The sequence below is a fragment of the Anopheles aquasalis genome, chromosome 2, assembly GCF_943734665.1.
Source record: "Anopheles aquasalis chromosome 2, idAnoAquaMG_Q_19, whole genome shotgun sequence".
In the NCBI taxonomy this organism is placed as follows: Eukaryota; Metazoa; Arthropoda; class Insecta; order Diptera; family Culicidae; genus Anopheles; species Anopheles aquasalis.
The window spans coordinates 1,822,501-1,832,500 of NC_064877.1; the positions used below are offsets into that span (position 1 = coordinate 1,822,501).

Below are 10,000 nucleotides of genomic sequence, written 5' to 3' on the forward strand. Positions count from 1 at the left end.
GGGTTTGTTTTGTGCGCCAACCCGCACGTACCCTTATGCAATCGCGGTGCGTTTGAGTGCTAAGGAGTCATCGAGACCGTGACAAGAGGAAGATTGCCAATGCACTTCATGGTTTGTTTCGTACAATTGGCGAGCATCCCTCGATGGCCACTGTACCGCTTGATTGAAGGATTGCGCGTAGATTCAGGCAGAAGAGCCAACCAGATTTGGGATTGTTTTAGTACATGCTGTGATCATCATTTGATGGTAGAATAACGGTTCGACTGAGACATTCCGTAATCACGCCTCGCCAGGTGCCCGTGCTCAGAGTTCACCATGATCAATCGCAGTGCCTTCCTTATATGAGTGGAAGCAGCAGCAACCACTATCCGCATAGTGACCATTCCTTGGATCTAGGAGATCGAGAGCGACAGAAACAGAGAGAGAGAGAGGCCGCGATGTGAAATCGCGGGACTGGCTCCACTAGATGTAATGTCGTTGGCCTGCGAGATTGGTGTCGAATCAGATGGTTGCTGCTGACCGAGTGAACTGTTTTATGGGCGAGCGGGTGTCTGTAGGACCGGTCGACCTTGTACTTGTCACTGCCACTTGCCACGGATGGATTCCGTCTTCGTCACGTTGTAAAATGTGGTCTTCTATCGCTCGCTGCAGTCATTCCTTACTGAACGCCGTTCGCCGATGGCTTTGATCGTTGTTGACGGTTAAGATCATTGACAGCCGTGGGGTCATCTCGTGAGCTTTAATTGCTTCTTGCTCCACAGGGCAGGAACCTGCAAGTGCGGGCAGCTAAATAAAAAAACATTCCATATTATCGCGAACATAATTAAATTGCGGATGCAGCATTTCACACCATCCCATCTGCTAAAAGCATTAACAATGTTAGCAAAATGGTGATTTTTCCGCAGTGATAATTATGTTTCCATTGATCATTGCTTCGTTGAACGAGCACTATGACGAAGCTTAAAGTCGTGAGTCGAAGCCAACCCTTCAACTCCATGCTCCATGCTATGCTCGAGTGCTTATGTTTCTTCTATGTTCCTAGAGATGCATGCGGCAGTACCGACGCTGTGAATACCGTTGGTTTCCTAGCCACCGTAAGCTGAAGCCACAACGATGCTGCGGTTCCATGGTCGTTTGGTACGTTGCAGATCTATTCGGTTTCTTTATCGATGTCATTTAAATAAAACCCCTCACTTTCATGCTCGGTGCCGACGACCGACTTCGGTGCGGTTGCATAAACCTGGCCGGTTTCATTTAGTGGCAGTGGCTTTTCATTCGATATTTCCTATTCATTTGTTTTGAGACCAGCATTTTGTGACTGGCTGCACAGTTTCAAACCTGTTCTTATGGTAATATAACATGGTAATGAACGGGAGCTCGATGAAAATAAACTGGTGACTCGTCGATGGTCAGCGATATAAAATTTGCAGATTTGGTAGAAATTTAGTTTATTTTTGGAATCTTTGGGTTTATTTGGGTTCAACATTTGGCGATCGTGTCCTTGACAATGGCTCGCGGATTAGGTTCAACGCTTCTTCCTTCATTATGCTGTCGGTGAGGGAGACCCATTGGCGGTATGGCGTGGTGGTGTACGCTTTGATTAATAACCTAATGCTAATCACTGTGATACTGATTGGAGGGGGTTGACAATTTGTAAGATGGATGATGCTTTGACATCGTGGATGATTGCGAAGATTGAGTGATCAGTTATAAGGAGACAGATTCGTGATCAAGCAGTTAATCATTTTTATTCAATTAGGTCACAGCGGCAATGAAGATGTCATTGTACTAACGATCGCGGCAACTAACTTTATTAAAGCTTTCACGTCGATTGAGAACTTGCTTGTGAATCTAGTTAAATTCAAACCCCTATCAAACCCGTGCTGCTGAGATCTGTCACCGAGTTACGTATTAAAACAACATCCAACGCATTAAAAATATTTCCAATCCGGTGTCACGCAATCGCTGCTATTCCGGTAGAGCGTAAAGAAAATGTAAAACCCTTCGACGATCGGTAAACGGATGAAAATATGGCCGAAACTGTTGGCTTGAGAAACGGTGTTCATGTTTCGTAACCGCTAGTGTATGATGGGGAATGATCGAAGATCAAGAGTGTTCGGTTTAGAAGTTCCAGTGCTGCTTACCAACTGATGCGGTGTCGAATGTTCCCTCGGGTTAGATAAACGATAAGCGATTGTAACACCACAGCGTCTCGCTTATTAAATCGTAATCCATTTCATTACTACCTGTGCTACAATCATCGCTAGCAGTCGACTCAGATTTGATTCCTTAGCCATTTTTGGACCAGCAAAACACCTGTAATCAACACCCAATTGTCGCGTTTCTAGCCAACAGTTATTCTGCTGCAAACTCAGCTGCCTGCCTTTGCTTTTTGCCTTTTCCAAATGTTGCGAAACAACACCACCAAGCGAGTTTCTGCAAATATCGGTCTAAGCCCAATGCCACAGAGAATGCTTCTAGAATACTCTGAAACAACTGGTTTATGCGCAAACTGAATCGAGCGGGTGGGATGTGAATTCACGTGAATGCATCGATCAGCAAACCTGATCGCGGATTAAAGGAATCGTAAAATGCTGAAATTTATGAACATTCATTTTTTATGAACATTCATTTAACAAGTCGTCCCCAAAATACGACCAAATATAATTGCCAAATTTGCCATTTATTATGGCATTTGCCAAAGCATGTATAAGTAGATAGTTTTCCACAAATAAACCCGTTTTTAGTCAAACCGTTTTCGGTCTGAATCAAAAGACTTGCCCGTTTAAGCGACGAACCCAGTTTGCTCATAGTGTGATCAATTTCCCATCTTTAAAAATCTGCCAAAAATCGAAAAACTGAAATTTCAACAAAAACTCGACGGGGCTACCTAGATAAACTTATAATCTAACAAAAACATACCGGTTTTGTATTTTTCTGACGACCCAGCAAGCAGCTACGGTGAGCACTGGAAAAAATACCTTTTCGAAAACACGCCTTCTTAAATTTGATGCCATGGATGAAGTTTTCAATCAATCTTTCCCAAAATACCACAAAATATTCTTGAAAAGTTGTAGTATAATATGACAATTATTTTATAAAATTAAGTTGAATAGTTTCTTCACAAAAAATCGACAAAAAATAGTATTTTTGGCGCGAATCAACCTTAGGCCCCCCCTTAATTAAACCTACTACAAATGCATAAGAATTTCCAAACGAGTTTCTGCAATCATCGGCCTCAGTCCATTGCAAAATTGTGCTTCTAGAACATTTGAACACGAACAGGTGAACATCGAAAATGCATCGGATCCGATGCATTTAACAGTAAACCATAAATAACTCGGTGGATGGAGAAATCGTTAAAATATGTAAATGTATTCTCCAAAAACCGGTCGGTAACCTAATGAGAAGTTGATTTGTATCGTACTATAGAAACGCGTTCAAACGTTTTACTGATAGAACTGAGACTGTAGCAATGTAATTCGAGTGAAGCGTCTCCACAACGGTATCATTGACGAAATGCCTTATTCATGGAAGTGTCCATCTGGAGGAATCCTGTGGGGCGTCGTGTCGCTTGCGTCTAATCGTAGAGTCTCCACAACTCCACGACACTGTCCTTAAGTGCCTGGTGAAGCGCATCTGTGGTGAGACATTGCATAATCACCCCATGCTCTCTACAGTGGCGTCCAAAAGTGTTGTATGGGAATCGGCGCTTTAGATGAAATGTGTGCCAAGCTCTCGGATGATGATTTTCAGGGCCAATGATCGAGTCCAACCCAAACACCTCCTACCAGAGTTCGGCAGATCTATTATTGAGTGCCGTAGCCAAATTACCGAAACCCCCTTCCTCACCGATGCGGAGTGGGTCATTAAGATCAGGCTCGCGCTCCGTAAAAAATGCGTCAGTTTTCGGTGTGTTGCTGGCGCTCACAATCGTTGTTGTGTTGGTCGTGGTAAAATGGTAAAATTTATTTTGGAAGTTACGTAAAAAATGCGATCATTTCTTGGCACTTTGAGGGCTGAACTGTACCAACACACCAACGAACGAACGAACGAACGAACAAACGATCATATATCTATGATTGTTCGCGACAGAGCAAGTCACGCTGCACCAGGACTACATGTCTTCGGTGCCACGTGTTAAACGAACCTTTTATTGCATTTTCCGCGACAAACACGGAAGGAGCTGGTGAAGCTCATCAGACCAGTGAATGTCGCGGGAGTTTCATATACTTGACCACTTGCATCGCGCAGATTTCTGGTAATTTGATCACACGACCAGGGGCTTAGTCTCCACGGAGGTAGTGCGGGTGGTTTGACTAGTACTCCACCAGGAGTCCAAGCACGCTGCAGCCGATAACGAGTGGTCGCAGTCCATACCACAACCACCGTTTTGCAGGTTGACTTTCACTCAGTTCGGCTCTCAATCCGCGATCTACGGCGAGTGGTACCCAAAATGCCTTTGGACCACAGATGAGCTGAGATACAGCAACAAACAGCAGCAGCAACAGCCGTCGTAGGTAGAGACCACTACAGATGTTGCTCACTCTCCCCTTCCATCTAACCTGTCGACCGCAGCGGAGCAGAGAAGAACCGTCCGCCGCATAAACGCGAGTGGGGTGGGAGTGGGGCCAACCATCCAGCCCCAGCACGCTTTAGTCGTAGACTTAACTTATGCCGCCACGAGCCGCGTAGTCGATGGTTGTAGCTCGAATTCGGAGCATCGCGGTTACGTGTCTTGGAGGTTGCTCGTGCATCTGACCGGTTGAAGGAAGTGGAAAAAAGTTAGATAAATTCGTGGCCCTTTTTTTTGGCGGTCCCGGGTTGCTTGTGCGTCAACCAACAGCGCCGTGCGTCGCACGCAACAGTGATTTGAAGTGAAATTGAATTTTTGAATTTTTTATCTCAACCATCGCGAGTCCACGTGTGCAAACGAGGGAAAGCAAAATGAAAGGTAATTCTCGGGATTACTGCAACGTAAACGGATTGATTGGCCCAACATCGTTTGGCAGCGCGAAACGCACCGCGTACATGGTGGTGATTAATGATTTGCCGGATAAACAACTTTTCAACGTCAACAACAGCTCGTGGTCAGCGGGGCTGAGAGCACGCATTTGTTAAATGACCCCCTTCAGATAGTCTGTTGATCTCTCTGGGAGCCACTTGTTGGCAACGATCCGACGCGTCCGGTCTGTTACGCTATAAATTAGTAGAAGGGACAGAGTGAGTGGCTCTAGTAGATAGCAGCATGACAAAGGTCAGCTTTGCAAATGTTAAAACACGGGAATTTGTATGCGTGAATGAAGGTGGAAAAGTCTGGAAAATTCTTAAGTCAAGCATGGTTTCTGTGGCGTCTTCCGTAACCTTCAGTGTACGAGCAAAGTTTGTGTGCTGGCCATTGTGTGCCGTGCGTAGCATATGGCCCCAGCTGATGGGTGCTTACGCAGTGCACAGGTAACCTTCGGCCGGTTAAAGGAAATTTGCTTACAAAATACATGCCAGTTGGAAAACTCGGCGCTCAGCCCGCGCATTCTTTGGTCTACATTTCCCATAACCTCCGGGCGGGGCGGTGTCTGTGTGCGTTGTGAACTGACGAATGGTGAAGGCAAGTTCTTTTGGCACGCACATGCCAGGTTGTGTCTTGTAAGCTGCGACCTTCAACTAGTGCTTTCCATGACCATTGCCAAACTGGCCGATGATACGGTTTGCAGTTGTAACAGTTTTCACCGCCCTTACCGACGATTCCTGAGGTTACGCTTGAAGATATCGATGTGGCCGATGGCTGCCGATGAATAAGTCATAGGCGACTTTCCACTTATTAAGTTGTATGTAATAATTTACCTTCGCGACAGCATTGAACCTTTACTTTCGTTGTTATATCAGGAAGTAGGCAGAAGGCAGTGAATTGCTTCTTTAATATTCGAATTAAAAAGATGCACGAAGGATCTTTGTTGCTCGTGGAGTGCAGGAAGCAAGTAGCAAAATTCGCGAATGTTCCGTCGTGTGTTTCTCGATTCCAAATGATCTCACCCGGCAGCTGGATTTCGTTACAGATTTGGCGAAGAAAACGCCTGTGCAGGAATGGTACACAGGCAAGACGATTTTTGTCACCGGCGGATCCGGTTTCATGGGCAAGGTAAAAAGCGGAAAAACCACAAAAACGCCAAATCCCGATCCGGCAAACGAATCTGTGGAGCGGCGAGTCGCGTATAGCCGTGGGCTCATAAAAAGAAGAATAATATCCAACAACATTTCGCATCGTTTCAGGTTCTGCTGGAGAAGCTGCTCTACGCGTGTTCGGACCTGGAACGCATTTACGTGCTGTTGCGTCCCAAGCGTGGCAAGGCACCACAAACGCGGATCGATGATTGGTTGAAATTGCCGGTAGGTACGCAACAATGTCGGAAAAGACGTAAACTCTCTATTGCTTTGCTTCGAACTTGAGAGTGAGAACAAAAAGGCGAGAAATGTGATTATGATGAATTAATTTTCATCACTCTTGACGTCAATATTGCGCCGCACACACGAGCGATCCTCGCTGAAGGGCATCGAGGTTGGACAAAAAGATCATTATGCCCCCCGGCGGGAGATCAACTCGTTCCACAAGGCGCATTACGATCTAATTGCTCGCGTACAGTACTGATGTGCATGGTGCTGCGTAGTTAAAGTGAAGACGAGATCAATCGAAATGGAATGGTTTCTGTAATTAAGGCAGCGAAACACCGAAAAAAAAAGAATCAAACACGATCAAATCTAATACGGATGGTGGCGCCTCATTACAGGTGTTCAAGCGGATCAGGGAGGAGAAGCCAGAAGTGTACAAGAAGCTTGTACCGATTCCCGGCGATGTGACGAGCGATCGGTTGGGCATCAGCCCGGAACATGAGCAGCTGCTGATCGAGAAGACGGAGATAGTGTTTCACTGCGCAGCCACGCTTAAGCTCGAAGCCAAGCTGAAGGATGCCATCGAGATGAACACGGTCGGTACGAAGCGGATCCTTGATCTGTGCCAGCAGATGAAGCGTCTTCAGGCACTGCTACACCTCTCGACTGCCTTCTGCTACTGCGACAAGGTATTGCAAATCATACCGGCGCCACCCGATGCCATGCGGACTTCCTATGACCCGGAACGGTCGGATTTTTGTCGTTACAGGAAGTACTGACGGAGAAGGTGCACGACTTCCATCACAATCCGTACGATCTGATGCGTACCGTGGAGTGGATGGACGAGAAAGCGCTCGATACGATCACTCCAACGTTGCTAACTCCCCATCCGAATACGTACACCTACTCGAAGCGTCTGGCCGAGATGATGGTACGCGATGCCTATGGAAAACTGCGGGTCTGTATCGTGCGACCCAGCATCGGTAAGTCGGTTGTAGAATTGGCCATCTTTTCGATTTAATTTAAATTTTACTCCGCTCCGACAGTTTGTCCTGCCAATGCTGAGCCGGTCGAAGGATGGGTCGATAGTCTGAACGGACCAGTCGGTATCATGGTGGCCGGTGGCAAGGGTATCATTCGATCGATGCTGTGCAATGGCGAATACAACGCCGAAGTCATTCCAGTCGATCTGGCCATCAACGGGCTGATCACGATCGCTTACACGATGGGACAGATGGCGGAAATGTATGTAGCTGAGCGGGGGTCGATTTCTGCCGAAAGCAAAATTTAACGAGACGTCTTCTTCTCAACAACAGGCCACCGGAAATCCCCGTGTACAACATAACGTGTACCGAGACGAAACGGACCACCTGGAAGGAAGTGCTGGATCTAGGCAAAGCGACCGCTTACGAATATCCTTTCGAAGCCGGCGTTTGGTATCCTGATGGTAGCATAACAATGAACAAAGCCTATCATTTTGCGATAGTCGTCCTGTGCCACTGGTTGCCAGCTTACCTGATCGATTTCCTAATGTTTTGCTTCGGTCAAAAGCGATTGTAAGTATTGATGAACAGAACGGGGGCTTATGATGGTTAAACATTTTAATCACTTCCACATGATTGCTCTCAAAAACAGCATGTGTCGGATCCAGAATATGGTTACGGAGGGATTGAGTTTGCTACAGTTCTTCACCACCCGGCAATGGGACTTTAAATCGTACCAGTACCAAGCGATCGCAAAAAATCTAACGCCGGAGGATAACGTGATGTTCACTATGGATGCGGATGCGATCGATACGAAGGACTACTTGCGCCGTATCATCCTCGGAGGACGCCAATATTGCATGAAAGAGCCATTGTCTTCGCTCCCAAAAGCGCGTCTCCAATTAAAATTTCTATACGTGCTAGATAAGCTGGCCAAAGGGTTCATCCTCTATCTGCTGGTGTTGCTGTTTCTGTCGATAACTGGGCTGCGGACGCCGGTTTACGAAATGCTTGGCTGGGCCTAATTCTGCCTCCCTTTCTTCGAACAATACTCATCAGATGGTAACGGGAATAGAGAACTTCGGTTGGTTTCCAGTGAGAGCCCCGTCGTGTCATTTTTGTGTGTTTTATCTCCATTTTTTATTGTTTTCCACTCCATTTTCAAAGATAAACAGACAATAAATGCAGTAAAACTAGGATTTAATCAAAACGTGATCATTGTGTTTAAATGCTGTTTCTTGTTCACCAGGCCACCGGTTCGGGGTGTCACAAACACATCTTCCGGCTAAGTGGGTGCTTCATGCATAAACGCGCTTCTCTGGCCTTGGCCAGGAAACGCAGGAAAGATGTAGCAACAAGCTGGGATAGGGTGTATCGTGGAGCCATCTTTCTATGGCGGAGGTTCAGTTTTGATTTTTTATTTTATATTTTTACAATTCGGATCAACGCGGCAGTAGATGCTTAGTGGAAACAAGTAAACCCGGAGCATGAGCAGCCCCACGGCAGCAATATGCTGATTGAAGAGGGTGAATCTTATCTGTGGCCCAAAATCCAAATTGATCAAATGACCAGCCAGAGGCAATGAAGAGAAGGGGAGGCGGTGAAAGTAACAAAACGAAAGCTACCGCTGGCTAGGGGCAGAGTTGAAGGATGGATGGTACGGGGTATAGATGAGGCCCAATCAAACCAAGCCACCAAGCTCGGTCACGGTCACGGCTGCATGGTCCTAGCTTGCGTTGTTGCTGAGCGAAGTGTATCGGTTACCGATACTGACCTGCCCCGAGGATGATTGTTCGACCGTTTTTACCCGCCCACCGTGTTTGACGTCCTCGAATGTAGGATCCTTCTTCAGCGACTTTGGCGTCTCCACCTTCTCCATGCCGAGTGTTGGGAAGTACTCCTCATTCTTCAAATCCGGAGCTCCTTTCTTCTGTTTAGCTCGCTGCAGGGAACAGAATAAATGGATGGATGAAGCGTTAAATTCAGTTCGAGTAGATGTCAGGGGGCTATTCCAGTACTTACGAGACTTTTAAGAGCTGGACTAATATAAACGTTACTAGTAGGTGCTGCAGGTTCGTCTGCAGAAGGAATCTTGGCGCGACTGGCCGCCGTTGCGTCCAATTTGTTCCACGGCTTGCCAGGATCACGTTCGCCGCCTTCGCCTCCCTCGCCGTCCGAGTTCCCATCGTTGCCATCACCCTGATCACCGTGATCGTTGCTAGGATTTCCATCCTCGTCTATCGTGAGCTGTGCGAGTTTGAGTCCACTGTAATCCTTCTTCTGTTCCTCGAACACCTTCCACTCGTCTTCGACCTGCTGCGAGAGGGAAAGTGGAGGGGAAAAACACGGTTCAATATGCGCTCGTCCGAGCAAGCATCAAGGCGCGGTCGTACCCCGCGAACTACGGCCCTGCCCGGCGGCCCCCGCATACCTCATCCGGAGCCAGCTTGTTGTCCACCGGTTCCGACTTCTTCATTTTGCTCTCCACCGCTTTCTTCGACGTGTCATCAAGTTGCTTGGCGATCTCTTCGGCGGTGACAAACTTCTTGGCCTTGCCCTTCTTTTTGTCCTTTTTGGCGAAGAAATCATCCAGATCGGCCATCGTAAACTCTGCACGCACGCACGCACGCTCG

The 10,000-nt window shown here is 47.0% G+C and overlaps 2 protein-coding genes across 2 annotated transcripts in view; one reads left to right on the forward strand and one right to left on the reverse strand.

The window, feature by feature from the left end:
* The first annotated feature begins 4,843 nt into the window (after positions 1–4,843).
* Positions 4,844–8,582, forward strand: LOC126578343 (putative fatty acyl-CoA reductase CG5065). The gene is made up of 8 exons (XM_050240801.1): positions 4,844–4,954; positions 6,054–6,136; positions 6,268–6,384; positions 6,783–7,073; positions 7,154–7,367; positions 7,431–7,629; positions 7,701–7,940; positions 8,020–8,582. Exons 1-8 carry the CDS (start codon positions 4,948–4,950, stop codon positions 8,390–8,392), a joined length of 1,524 nt encoding a protein of 507 aa, XP_050096758.1. The 5' UTR covers positions 4,844–4,947; the 3' UTR covers positions 8,393–8,582.
* A 150-nt stretch (positions 8,583–8,732) lies between these two features.
* Positions 8,733–10,000, reverse strand: part of LOC126578351 (protein CDV3 homolog) — a 1,350-nt gene continuing 82 nt past the window's right edge. The window contains exons 1-3 of the mRNA XM_050240831.1: positions 9,799–10,000; positions 9,390–9,683; positions 8,733–9,309 (exon numbers count right to left, since the gene is read on the reverse strand). The exon at positions 9,799–10,000 is cut by the window's right edge and continues 82 nt beyond it. Coding sequence (XP_050096788.1) covers positions 9,094–9,309; positions 9,390–9,683; positions 9,799–9,969 — 681 coding nt within the window. The 5' untranslated portion in view covers positions 9,970–10,000 and the 3' untranslated portion in view covers positions 8,733–9,093. The remainder of the gene's footprint in view (positions 9,310–9,389; positions 9,684–9,798) is intronic.

Bases quoted from the DNA above. Each gene is read 5' to 3' on its own strand.
- LOC126578343 (XM_050240801.1), top strand. The intron at 7,368-7,430 runs GTAAGTCGGTTG...CCGCTCCGACAG, and splicing joins TATCGTGCGACCCAGCATCG to TTTGTCCTGCCAATGCTGAG. The intron at 7,630-7,700 runs GTATGTAGCTGA...TCTCAACAACAG, and splicing joins ATGGGACAGATGGCGGAAAT to GCCACCGGAAATCCCCGTGT.